Source organism: Parasteatoda tepidariorum, chromosome X1 (assembly GCF_043381705.1).
Source record: "Parasteatoda tepidariorum isolate YZ-2023 chromosome X1, CAS_Ptep_4.0, whole genome shotgun sequence".
In the NCBI taxonomy this organism is placed as follows: Eukaryota; Metazoa; Arthropoda; class Arachnida; order Araneae; family Theridiidae; genus Parasteatoda; species Parasteatoda tepidariorum.
In genome coordinates this window covers 10,087,870-10,102,283 of record NC_092214.1, presented here as the reverse complement: position 1 = coordinate 10,102,283, position 14,414 = coordinate 10,087,870, and the positions used below count along the sequence as shown (strand labels likewise).

General features: G+C 29.0%; 1 protein-coding gene across 6 annotated transcripts in view; it reads right to left on the bottom strand.

The window, feature by feature from the left end:
- LOC107455839 (MFS-type transporter SLC18B1) overlaps positions 1 to 14,414 on the bottom strand; it is a 54,968-nt gene that overhangs the window by 25,316 nt on the left and 15,238 nt on the right. For all 6 annotated transcript variants that reach the window (XM_016073552.3, XM_043044665.2, XM_016073553.3 and 3 more), the window contains 5 exons: positions 14,040 to 14,187; positions 10,574 to 10,642; positions 8,349 to 8,436; positions 4,134 to 4,279; positions 51 to 149 (listed from right to left, as the gene is read on the bottom strand). In XM_016073552.3, coding sequence (XP_015929038.1) covers positions 51 to 149; positions 4,134 to 4,279; positions 8,349 to 8,436; positions 10,574 to 10,642; positions 14,040 to 14,187 — 550 coding nt within the window. The remainder of the gene's footprint in view (positions 1 to 50; positions 150 to 4,133; positions 4,280 to 8,348; positions 8,437 to 10,573; positions 10,643 to 14,039; positions 14,188 to 14,414) is intronic.

Sequence of the window (14,414 nt, the reverse complement as noted above, 5' to 3'; positions counted from 1 at the left end):
TATATCAATTGAAATTTAATTTTATAGAAAATAAATATATTTTTGCTTACCATTCTATCATGAAGCCAGCCCCAAAAAGGTGACGATATAGCATATATCAGACCACAAGAAGAAAATAGCAGTCCAATATAGAATTTTGACAAATCCGTCTGTAAGAAAAAAACACCTAATTACTTTTACCATTTTAAATTTATTCTTCAAGAAACGTAAGGAATATTTAAATTTACAGATTTTCTTTAATTGAGGAAATAGGTGGTCATATTCTGTAAATTTATTACCAGAAGCTAATATTGTCAAAATTGGAATATGTTTAAACGTTAACAAAATTGAGAAATTTCCAGAGTAATTAAAGAGGAATTGAAAGAGAGCTGTTTGAGTTCGAGAGTTACTTTTTAAAACCATAATAAGTATTAGATTAAGACCTCCTCGTTCATCCAAAGTTTGAAAAAACTAATTAAAAGAATTCGTGCTCGATGCACTTCGAAATTAGTTATAATGGAGACGCTCTGTATCCAAACAAAGTATCCAAAGTATGAAAAAACTAATTAAGAGAATTCGTGTTCGATGCACTTCGAAATTAGTTATAATGGAGACGCTTTGTATCCAAACAAAGTATCCAAAGTATGAAAAAACTAATTCAAAGAATTCGTGCTCGATGCACTTCGAAATTAGTTATAATGGAGACGCTCTGTATCCAAACAAAGTATCCAAAGTATGAAAAAACTAATTAAAAGAATTCGTGCGCGATGCACTTCAAAATTAGTTATAATGGAGACTCTTTGTAACCAAACAAAGTATCCAAAGTATGAAAAAACTAATTAAAAGAATTCGTGTTCGATGCACTTCGAAATTAGCTTTATTGGATACGCTTTGTATTCAAAATGAGAAAAAACTATTCAAAAGAATTCACGCTCGATACTCTTCAAAATCAGTTAAAATGGAGACGCTCTCTATCCTAAGTATCCAAAGAATGAAAAAACTAATTAAAAGAATTCGTGTTCAATGCACTTCAAAATTAGTTATAATAGAGACACTCTCTATCCAAGGTATCTTGAGTATGAAAAAACTCATTAAAAGAAGTCGTGTTCGACGCACTTCAAAATTAGTTATAAGGGAGACGCTCTCTAACGATATAAAATAGCGTTTAGTTCATGATATCTTTATAAATGCTGTGAGATCAGAACTTTTATTTGTAATTGTAAAGCATATGTCTTCAATGCGTAGCCCGCGGGCAATTAGTGGCTCTCGAATAATATTTTAAGGATCCGCCGCGTGATCAGATTCAGCGTTAAACAAACCTACACAGAAATTTTTATTAGGGCATATATTACTTAACTAATGCAAAACTTCTCACGCTTTCTAAAGTTTTTTAATTATTGTTTGAGAGTCGTGGTGGCTCAGGGGATAGAGCATTCGCCTTCCAATGAAGTGAACCGAGTTCGAATGCCAGTGATGGCTGGTTGATAAGGATTCCGCATCTGGGTTGCACCGACCACAGTGCTGACGTAAAATATCCTCAGTGGTAGACGGATTATGAGTTAGAGTTCCCTTGCCGTCAGGCTAACCGTGGGAGGTTTTTGTTGTTTTCCTTTTCATGTAACGCAAATTTGGGTTAGTTCCACCAAAAAGTCTTCCACGAAGGCAATTTGCTCCCAATGCTTGATCCAGGAGTTCCCTTGTCTTCTAGATTGGGTTCAAAATTACAAGGCTACGGAGTTGAACATTAGTGGTCTTAAACCCAAAATTGGGTCGGCTGCTTAATGACGGTTATAAAATAAAATTATTGTTTGAGTAAGTAAACTTATTTTTTTACATTCAGTAATTGTATTTTCGAACCGTTTTAAAAGTGAAAAAAAAATTAGTTCTAAATGTATGGACAAAATTTTACTTGCTTCTTCTATCGTATTCCTTATTACTGTTTCAGAACTAAAATTTCGTCACGAAAAAAAAAAGATTCAGAATAAAAGTATTATTAACTGCTTTAATATACCCAATTTAGAACGAATTACTTTTTTTTAAAAAAAAAGTTATTAATAAGTAAATGAATAAACCCGCTGCGAAATAAAGAGTAATTAGCTGATTTATAACCATTTGAGCAAATTTGACTTCTGACCAATTGAATATAATCCTTAACCGGAATTCTCAAATAATTCATATATTTGATTTCAAAATTTTTTGAATTCAAATAATTAATACATTCGGTTTCAAATAATTGGTTTATGATCAGCAAGTTTAAACCATTGAATGAAACCTAAATAAAATTACATAAGTTCAAGAGTCTAATTAAAAAACCAAAATAGAAATCCAAATTGAAATCCAAGTTCCAAGTCTAATTGAAAATTGAAATCCAAGTTCCAAGTCAAAAATTACATAAGTCCAAAAGTCTAATTAAATAACCAAAATAGAAATCCAAACTGAAATCCAATTTCTAAGAATAAATGAAAATTGAAATCCTAGTTCCAAGTCAAAAATTACATATGTTCAAAAGTCTAGTTAAAGAACCAAAATAGAAATCCAAATTGGAAAATTTTTAAAGTTCAGTAAATCAATTTTATCAGTAAATCAATTAAAAAGAAAAAGAGAGAAAATTCAAATGAGACAAGTGCAGATGAGTCGATGAAATTTTATTTCATAATTTTGTAAAGTTTTGTAAACAATTATGAGAGCTAAAGCTTAGCAATTGAACACAAAATAGGGTGGACCATGAGTAACATGGCGAACCCACTTACATATGCCTATGGCTTAAAACAACGATTCGATAAGAGAAAGAACAATATCATTAAAAAAAATCATCGTGTCAGTTAGGTTTTTTTTTTCTGGGCATGTCTCAAAATGCATGTATAAGAAAATGGAAACAGCTCAAAATGCGTGTTCAAAAAATTGGGCATAACTATTTAAGAAAATGATGAGACAGCATTAGATTCCGTTTTTCAAACTTCTCTTAATTTTTTTTTTCTTTTCTTAAAAAAAATAAACTAATGGATTCAGTAAATTCGCAATGTGATGTTATCCATTTGCCTAAATCACTCTAGTACAAAATTAGTAATTTTACTTTTTTCAAATTTAAATAATGAATTTTCTTTTATTTTTCAATCAATATTCTAAGTTTTTATTATATTAAAAATTATATTCTAATTTATTTTATTTTAATTTATTATATTTAAAATTATATTTTAGTTAATTATATTTTAAAAAATTGTGTATTATAAGAAAACAAAAGCAAATACTGTGTAACAAAATTTGTATTTTCAGTGACATAATCCTTCTCAGTTATAAATAGTTCTTTTCAATTTATCCCTTCCTTCCTTCAATCTTTTTTAACAAGAATTAAAATGTAATTGTAATTATATTTTTAAAATTAAACTTATTAGAAACTTAAAATATTCGTTGCGAAAATAAAAGAAATTCAGTTAAACTCATTAAAAAATAAATTACTAAATTACTAAGTAAATAAATTACTAATAAATAAATTTTCTTAATTAACTTTTTCTTAATTAACTTTTCTTAATTAACTTAATCTTTTAATTAAAAAACAAAAATAATAAAAAATTTCTTAATTTTTTTTTTAAATTTAAATTTTGTAAAAAAAAATTTAACTTAAAAAATACCATTAGACATACTGAATAGTTCTCAATCTTGTTAGAACACAAATAAAAATCAAATGCCGCAGTTTTACTATGAGCTTTAAAAAAGCTTTAAGAACCCCTACTATCATTTGATTATCATATTACATAATCAAAATTATTACAAAGTATCTAAGCATTTGTAGTATTTCAAGTAAGCTGATGCCATTGATAGGAACCTAAATAAAACTACCTAAGTTCAAAATAGAAATCCAAATTGGCAAATTTTTAAAGTTAATTTAACTCTTTTAATTTTTACTTGGCAGTAAATACGTTCTAATAATACGTTTCAAATTCAAGTTGAAAAAAAAAAAATTTAAAAACTTGAAAGAATATATATTATAATAATAATAATACAACATAGATATATGTATCAACATATATAACTATACTTTTAAGGTACTTTATTGTCGTAAGAGATGTTCCCTAAATCCCCAACATTAATTTCAAAGGACAATAAAAGAAATTACTTGTTGTTTTACATTCACCATCTGCACAAAATATATTTACCTGCCGCGTATGTGGCTCCAATCCTACTACCATATACCCAATGAAACTAGAAGTTGAGAAAATGCTGAAAGCAAAAATTAATATTTTGGGTTTCATCCATACTTTGAAAATGTTTCTGAATTTCGTAGGTTGTTTTTCCTTTCTTTCTGAAAAAAAATAAGTAGAATATAATAACTATATGATAGAATTAATGAAAAAAAGATTTTAAAAAATTAAGCTAATAAGAAATTAAGAGAATTTGCTGACATGGTCGATTATCTCTAGAACTAACTGAAATTTAATATGTACATACATTGGTACAATACAAAATCGCAACACACAAGCATGATCGTTGGAAGGTATGAAACAGCGGTTACCGAAGTATGGTCCCTTCTTACAGGCCTTGCATACTTGAAATAAGACAGTAGGCCTGAATTTCATACCTTCCAATTTATACCCGATCATGAGTGGTTATTTGTTTTGTATTGTATGTACATATCTTTCAGTAGTTCTAGAGATAATCGACTTACACCAGTTCAGTTTTATTTTTGCCTTCGATCAATCATACTAAAAAATAATAATAATAATTTGAGTCCCCCATAAAAAGAAGAAATGGCACCAAATGTAAAATAAAGTCTTGAAAGCATGCAAAACTTTTTGATATAGATTTAGACGCGTTGAATGGCACTTACTTTGAGGTCACGTGTGTGCGAATGTTATTCCCTCTTCATCCCCGAAAAAACATCAGAAGGAATAATGAGAATAATAGATCACCGATGGTTAATATATTTTTTCTGAGACTTAATTACTTGAAATTATTACTTTACAATTATGTTGGCCCGGGGTATTAAGATTGGGTAGCTAATTAACAATCCAGAGGCCTTTACGACTTGCTCTCTTCGTTGAAAATTTTCCTTTTGGCTGTAGTTGATCCCAATTATACTGCAAGCTGTTATTTTTATTAAAATATGTTACCTGAACTATAAAGAAGTCAAAGATCATGTTTTTTTTTCTTTTAAGAAAATACCAAACATGAGAGCGGATCGCTAAAGGCCATTGGATTGGACAATATCGATCGGGCATGTATTTTTAACCCTTAAATTAGTACCCGACCCAACAAGTAAATTTTCATACAGAAATACAATGAAACGCCCCCATAAATTTTGACAAATATCGCGAGAGATGCCGGATGGCGTGTATAAACGGTAGTAAAGTGAACTAAACAATTAGGTTTGATAAAATTCAAATGTTACTGACTGAATTGAGTTATAGGAATGAGAATTTATGAAACTAAGTTAATTTATTCTTTTTAATCCCCTAGTCAAATTTATTTTTATTCAAAATAAAATTAGCCCAATCATTATGCAATGTGAACGAAAAACGTAAGAGCGACATCGAACTTTATAACTCTTACATGAGATCAACTTCAAATATTTAAAGAAATTCAAGCAAGTAAAGTATCTTTTGAAATTCATTCCCACATAATTTTTAGTATTTCGCTTCGCTACTGTTTTGTTTTGTCTCTCGGGATAAATAAGAGAATTATTCAGTAATAGATATATTGCTAGTTTATTGTTTTTTAATAAATTGAAATGAAAACTTGGCTATTTTCAGCATTTTTGTCTCTCTTTAATACTTTTTATGATGATTTCATGTGTGTAAAAGTTTCATTAGGTATGTATTTTTAAGAGTACCATAACTGACAGGCATACAAAAATTTTGAAATTTTTCAAGATCTACTATTTTATATGTATAGCATTTATTTATTGTTAAATGTATTTTTATTTCTTAAATTTTAAATGTTTTTAAATTTACAGTCCCTGGCCAATTTATTAGAAGCATTATAAGATTCTATGTAAAATTTTAATTATCAGGTGATACTATACAGCTTTATTGTTTATATTGTTATTCTGATATTATTGAGTTTTACTGTGATCTCCAATGCAGTACCCCCAGTACTCAGTCACCATTTAATACACGGGGAGTCTTCGGCAGACGGGTTTCGAACCCACGAACTCTCGGACATGGGCTCAGCGCCCTATCGACCAGGCTATCCCGGCCTCACAATAATCCCTTATGAATTAGAAGCAACTATTAGTCTATCAACTTGGTTATGTATTCGGTGAAATACAATTTATAAGAAACAATGTCTCACTTGTCTAGATAGTCTAGTTTTAGCCTCCCCTTGCATCCTTCAGTAAAATGGTGGTTCAAGTTCGCCTAGGGGAAGAACCACTTCAGTGCTACTCTAGAGTAGCATTAAAGTGGTAAAATAAAGTAATGTAGTGTGTAGAACTGGGCTATAAATCGATATATCGCGACATATCGATTTAACGCCTGTATCGGCAGGCCGATACAGCGACTTTCGTTCCAAGCGATGCATCAGATATCTGATTTAAGCCGTCGAGTAAAGAAGACGAACGATATAGCGATATACGATATAGCGATGCAGGACACGCAAGGATCTCTTACGTTCCGACGTAACTCGCGCTGGGGAAGACGATGTACGTATCGTTATACTGAAACGGCCTTGATTGATGAGCGGTAGAATCAAAATCAGTTTTGAGAACATATATCGTAATCTCGCATGTTCGTTTCCGCACCTCTTAGTTTTTTTTTCTTCTTTGTCGCGACTTGATATCGTTTCTTGTAGATTATTTTCTGACTATTTTTTTTTATGTAGACTATTTTTTTTAAACAAAACTTTCTTTTTTATTTTTAAATGTGAAAATTAATCTTGATAATATATGCTTAAGTATTATTTTACATTATTGAATTTATTACAAACGGAAATCTAAATTAAGGTGCCCATAAAGAATTAAATTAAAAAGTAATTAAATTTGTTAGGCTATTTTTTACTTTATTTTAAATTATTTAAAACTTTTTGGAAAAAATAATAATTTAATGGGTTTTTATTACTGATTTTAAATTTATAAATCTTTAGTTGTTTTCATTTTTATAAATAAAATTATAACAAAACTTATTTTTCCTCTTTTGGATTTGGACATAAGTCAATCAACTTTGTTTATTCAAAAAAATTAGTAATGTTTGCGATTGCGGCTTCTTTTTTTAAAATCATTTAGCAATTCGTTTTATTAAAGAGTACAATCGTGTTTTTTAATTTTCTTTCAATATTGTCAGTTGAATATATTATCGAATATCATAATTCTTTTGTTTTTATTTTTAAGAAATTAAACCTTACTTTGTTTTTTCGTTTAGAATTCGGTAATTATTCAATTTAACTTTGTTATTTATGTGAAATAATAATGATAAAAAATAGCGTTGTTTTAAAAGTGTTTTTTTTGTTCAATTAATTTAGCACTTTGTTTTAAGCATACAAATAATTTTTAACGAACTTATTTTTTAAATTTTATTTCTATATTGTTAGGTAAATTTCAATTTTATTTATTTTTTATTATTTATTTTTAAACTAAGAAATCTTATTACGTTATTTGCGCGATCATTTTTAGAAAATATAACATTAATATCTTTCTTAAGCGAAACATATACATCAAATTCATAAATTGATTTAAATAAATCTGAGTATCAAGTTTTGATAGAAATCCGACTTTCTGCGCCTTACAAGTCAATGAATTTCAAAAATACTATATCGCGATGCAAAACTGACGATGCATCACGATATAAAATTTCTTATATCGTCATGTCCTAGTAGTGTGTCTACCACTGCAAAAAAATACAATTCCAACTCACTAGTATATGAGACATGTTAACTAGATTCTATAATGGGGTACCTTTTCACAGTTGAAAATCGGCATTGTCTCTGACTTCTCTCCCCACATTGGGGACTTTCGGACGTGATTTGAACACGCCTTCCTAGACAGAAACTCCCACTTCGATTTGAAAACGCCTACTTCAATGGATGGTCCACATTGAACAGTTGACTTGCTACTGCTAATGGAAACACAGGAGTGACCATGACTGTGAACTTAATACAGCTCTAACGATCAGCATTTGAAAGTACGGTGAACTTATTACAACTCTCCCGGTTTCTCGCAAAGCAGCAATGAATCAACAAGTGGTATCCAATCATAGAATTCTATCACAGACAAATAATTCTGGTGGGAGAGTACTGTCTACCACTACAAAAATACAATTCTAATTCACTTTTATTTAAGGCATGTTAACTCGATTCTATGTTGGGGTAATTTTTCATACATGAAGGTTGACATTGTGACTCTTACCACAATATTCTAAAATAAATTTTATTTTAATTACCTGCTTCGGGAAGAAGAAACATTATAACAACTGCATCGATTAAAATCACAGTTCCAATACAAAAAAAGGGTAATTGGAAACCCCCAAGCTATAAAAAAAAGAAACATTAACGAAATAAATTTAACAATAACGCATAAAATAAAAATATTAAGTAATAAATTAAAATATGCCATATCTAATTTCAAACAGATACTCAAAAAATGAAATAGCTATATTATCAAGAAAGAAATTACATGTTTGCTCCACCTATCAATCCTGTAAATTTAAGTGAGAGTGCTAAAAATTTAATACAGTCTGACCTCTATTTAACGAAGTCGCTAAATTCCGATAATAAGTTCGTTATATGGAAAATGCGTAAAATAGAAACTCACCTTTTGAAATACTTAAACAACACAAAACAGGTTTTAAATTTATACACGCTAGATATAATTAAAGTAGCAATTGATACACCTTTACCTTGTAAACTAGTATCTACTATTTATTTTATAAATCTTAACCATAAAAGAAATCTGCATGGAAAGCAAGAATAGAGCAAAACATTATCCGGTGCTACACTATCACGCTACATATATTTTTAACTAATGAAAGCTAAATTTGTGCATGAAATTAAGGTTGCATTTATTTGCTGTATAAAATCATAACTGCAAAGTAATTTTAATCATACATTACCCCATGAGCTCTTAAGCTTAATTGCTACTGATAAAATCAGTTAATACGGTCTGTTCGTTTGAAATACAATCAAAAAGGGATTTTACTGCTTTCTCTGAAAGTGGCTTCGAAAATCAATTCAAGGTCATTTCCCCCATAAAATGTGTTAACAAGTTTGAAATGTTCTGAAATATTTTGAGAAATAGGGAAAGTGGATCTCAAAGAAAATTTCGTTAAATAGATTGGAAGTTCCAAAATGTTCTTGGTTCCTCGAATAAATTTGCAAAATAGAGAAATTCGTTAAATGGAAGTCCGACTGTATCTGAATCATGGTACAAAGCTTGAAATAATTTAAATGTGAAAAATATGTCAACGGAAGACCTACAAAATTTTAACTGCACTGGCAATTTTTATAACACATTTTATACTTTAATTTTTTGAAACAGCTGCAACAATATGAAGTTGAATAATGAATAGCTAATAATAAGTAGCTGTAATCATAATAATAGCAATAATAATAAATAGCTGTAGTAAAATAATAATAAGTAGCCAATAGCTGTAATAATAAATAGCTGTAATAACAATTAGCTGTAATAATAAATAGCTGTAATAACAATTAGCTGTAATAATAAATAGCTGCAATAATAAATAGCTGTAATAATAAATAGCTGTAGTAAAATAATAATAAGTAGCCAATTATAATAGCTGTAATAATAAATAGCTGTAATAACAATTAGCTGTAATAATAAATAGCTTCAATAATAAATAGCTGTAATAATAAATAATTGAAATGATTCTTTAAAATTGCGTTTCTGAAAGTGCTAAGAAAACATTTCACTTAAGAGAACTTTGGCTGTTTGTATTGATGCTTTCTCGTATTGTAATACAACAAAAAATCTTAATCCAAAAAATCAACTTCACTTTATCCCAAAATCTTAATAAGTATCTAATTTTTACTTTGTATTAAAAAGATATAAGAAGAATATATTAGTTCTGTCATCACGAGATCCATTGCAAACTCCATGAGCTAACTGCGTAGATAAACTGCTTTGCGAGATCTGTCCATTGAAAGAAATAAAAACTTTTTAAATCGGGTGAGCATGGTGGCCAGACAAACAATCCACCACTCCCAAACTATATCTTTGCATCTAATTAATCCTCGTGGATTGTTATACAATTCTCGATTTCTATAATGTGCCTTTCTTCCATTTAAGCTATAGCTATATTATTGAGACAGTTTGTATAGATTTAAAATATATAATTTTTGGCATAGATTTTATAACATTCAAAGCTATTATCTTTTGTTGTTTTTAGAATAATTCACTAATGATATTTCAATTTATATTTGGTTATTACAAACAAGAAATTAATTATTACATCAAAACCATTAAATTGTACTCAGTCTGCAGAGGATGCCATCTATTCATTTGTAACTTTTACTTGTAATATTGTCACAAATATTAAATTCAATTCCGTTTAGTAAATAGACGACAACAATTTCTAGCATGTTAACTTAATTTTCTTTTTATTAGAACTCATCAAATGTCTTTTAAAAAGGTAATAAAAACTAGTCTTACCTCGTATAGAGCACCTCCCAACACAGGTCCTAAAATATTTGCTACACCAAGACACATTTCTAAAATAGCCTGTAACAGAAACAAAAAAGTATTTTTTCTAGCAAAGATGCTCTGAAAGGAAAAAAGTTAAAATTGTTGGCAATATAATCGAGCATTTTCAGCCACTCTCGTACGTTTATTCATTTACATTTAATAGATATGTGTATGATATGGGGTGTCTTGGTATCACTCTTAATACTTTTGAAAATTTTATAACAGTAAAATGTTATAGCTTTAAAGTGTTATAACAATATCTCAAAGATAACTCTTAAATTATGTATAACAGTTAACTCTAACCATGACAAAATATGCTTATTTTGACCAAAAAATGCACTTTTTCTGAAGAAACATACCTCTTTCTCATCAAATTTTGATTTACCACCCCAAAAATAGGGGTTGATGAAACTTTAAAAAGCTTGTTTTTATAGTTTAACCACTGGTTTATATACAATGGTTTAATGTTTTGTTACTATAATGCTATTTTAATTTGTACAGTTCTCTTCGCATATTTTGATTGAGTTGTTAAATTATAATATTTCTTTCATAAAAAGTTATAAACCCTCAGCTGTAAGACAAAAACATAACATATTGAGGAATTTAGATAAAATAAATAGTTTTTATGAATTAGTTTGTTAATGATGAGAAAAGTTTTGAATTGTAAGGTACACAAGTTTTTATATATTTTAAAATTTCAATTTTTTTTAAATGAAAAATCTAGTTTTTAATTCGATAATTGTCATTTCATTAATAAAAAAAAGTTCTTAAAAATAAATTAAGAATTGATAATGGAATGGTGATGAAATGGTATTCCATTTTGTGAATATATCGCAATATCTACTCTACCTCATTCGAAATCAGCCTATAAAGAAAAAAGTTGAATCTCTTCTTTGATCATTAATTTGTGAAATTTAGAAGCGCTTTTGTTTTAGAGAGTTTTCAAACATAAAAACTGGTAGATATGTGGCGTCTATCAGTTTAGATAAAATAAATAACTATTTAGATAAAATAAATAATTTTTATTAATTAGTTTGCTAATGATGAGAAACGTTTTGAACTGTAAGATACTCAAGTTTTTAAATATTCCGAAATTTCAATTTTTTTTTAAAACAAAAATCTAATATTTCATATCATTTGATAAATAAAAAAGGTTCTTAAAAATAAATTAAGAATTAATAATGGAATGATGATGAAATTGCATTCCATTTCGTGAGTATATCGCAATATCTACTCCACGTCATTCGAATCAGCCTATAAGGAATTCCCTTCTTTAATCATTAATAATGGAATGATGATGAAATGGCATTCCATTTTGTGAGTATATCGCAATATCTACTCCACGTCATTCGAATCAGCCTATAAAGAATTCCCTTCTTTAAACATTAATAATGGAATGATGATGAAATGGCATTAAATTTTGTGAGTATATCACAATTACGGTATTAGAATGTTATGCTAAGGCAAAATCACTCCGCCTATATAGCCAGTTTTCTCAGTTTTTATTTGAGGATTAATTTATTTCATTAATCTGGGATCAGATTTACTACATAGCGTGGATTGATAAGGTTATGAATGTCGTAAAAATGATTATCGTAAACCACTTTTTCTTTATTTTACTAACCCGAGGTCAGGCTTACTAATCCTCGTAGGTTGACAAATTTACCCAATAAATAATTGTTTTTTATTTACTTGTTTTAAATTTAAGGTCTTATTTACTTTGCTGTTCGAGTTTACGAAATTAATTACTTAAAAGGGCAGCAATATGTAAATCTGTTTCTAACAATGCAGAAAATTAGCGAAATTCCATTTTTTATGGCGTTTATTCTTCTTTTTAGCCCTGCTTGATTGTCAGAATTTTGTGAAATTTGGTTTCAGGGGATTATTTTTGGGAGGATGAAAAATAATTTTTTCGCCCCTTCAGAAGAAGTATGTTTTGTCAAAATAAGCCGCCACGGTTACACTTGACTGTTAAATGAATTCTTTGAGATAACACTTAACGGAATCCAACTAATTGTTCAAAAGTTAAAAGGGTGATGAACAAAGGTGCAAAGTATATGCATATTAGTTCATTCTTACTGATTCATAAAAAGTCATTTCGTAACTCTGTAACAAAATAATATTGTACATTCCACTAGTTTTAATTTCAAAATTTAGATATTCGAATTCAACTATATTACATGTGTTTATCCGCATAAAAAGTACTTCAAAGTATTATTTAATTTTTAACTTATGAATTGTCTAGTAAAAATTATCAAACTTCGATCAAAATATTCTTAACTTTTGTCCAGCTTAGTTAAATACTAAAGATGAAAAATAAAAATTTGAAAATAATAACGTTTGTTAAATAAATAATAGCAAGAAACTGAAACGGTAAGATATTACCTAACTTCATTCGCTTCAAAAATATATAAAAAACACGCAAAGCAGGCACCCATTTTCCAGACTTTCTAGACGTTTCACATCTGTTTCTATTCTCCTACTGTCACTTCCTATTTATATATTTTTGAAACGAATGAAGTTTTAATCAGAATAAAGTTTTAATCGGGAAATAACTTTTGCTTCGAATTTCGCCGATTAATGCCTGTCTATATGAGGAATGAAGATAATATCGCACATATGCCACATTCTGTAGATCTATCGTTCGTTCATCAAGTGTTGACATTAGACTCCACCTCCTCGGACGCTGAGTTCATTTTAGAGTGGGAGTAAGAGGAGAAACATCTCCGCTCTTGAAATTGAGACAACCCTTAAAGCGTGCCAAACGCAAACAGTGAATTCTATTATACTACCTTTCGTTACTCTATCTAATTAAACATATTTTAAAATTAAAAACGGCTGTTTTACCAGCAAAATGTTTCAAAAAGGGCAAACTATTCACTCAAAAGAGAGAAATATCATCAAATTTATGAAATATTTAATGTTAAAAATATACACATAAAGATTGTGAAACAAATACTTTTATCATACAATCGCCAAATAGCAACCTTGTTCAGGATGGTTCACATCCTTCTCCCTAAAATAGCGAAGTAGTATCGTCGGATATCATGCGATGTAGGAGGAGTTAAATGCCAACTCCTGGTGAACGAACTATACCAAGGCGAGAGAACCATTCCTTCTGCAGAGGATTAAAACTGTGATGGTATATCTTAGGATTATTCTCAGACTATCGCCAACAGCTCATTGTGCATCTCTAGTCCGATATAAATAAAGTACTACTACTACTCAACTTAATCTATAACAATTGTATATAATATTTAGTACTGTATTTTTTTATAGCATATCTTCTGATTATTCTCAGACTATCGCCAGCAGTCCATTGTGCATCTTTAGTCCGAAATAAATACAGTACTACTACTACTACTTAACTTATTCTATAACAATTGTATATATTAAGTACTGTATTTTTTGTACAGACATATATTTTACTCACATATGTTGCTCCAACATTTTCTTGAAACTGTGAAGCAACTATTGTTCCGGCTGCTATTCTAATACAAGAAGCAGCTACACCTTCGCACGTCCTTACAACGAAGGCTAAAGCAATAAATTCGCCACTTTTCTTCACGAAATCCAGAACTCTAAGATACAAACATCAAATTCATATATATTTTTGAAAATAAAATTGATCACATATAAATCTTGGGTTCTAGACATCATTGTCCGTCTACTCTTAGATTAATTTTTTTTCCGAAGCGGAGAGCTTTAACTTTAGAATAACATAAAATCTTAACTTATTATGCTGTTGTAATAGTAAAAAAATTATACATATATACACATATAATTTAGAAATTATATATATATATAT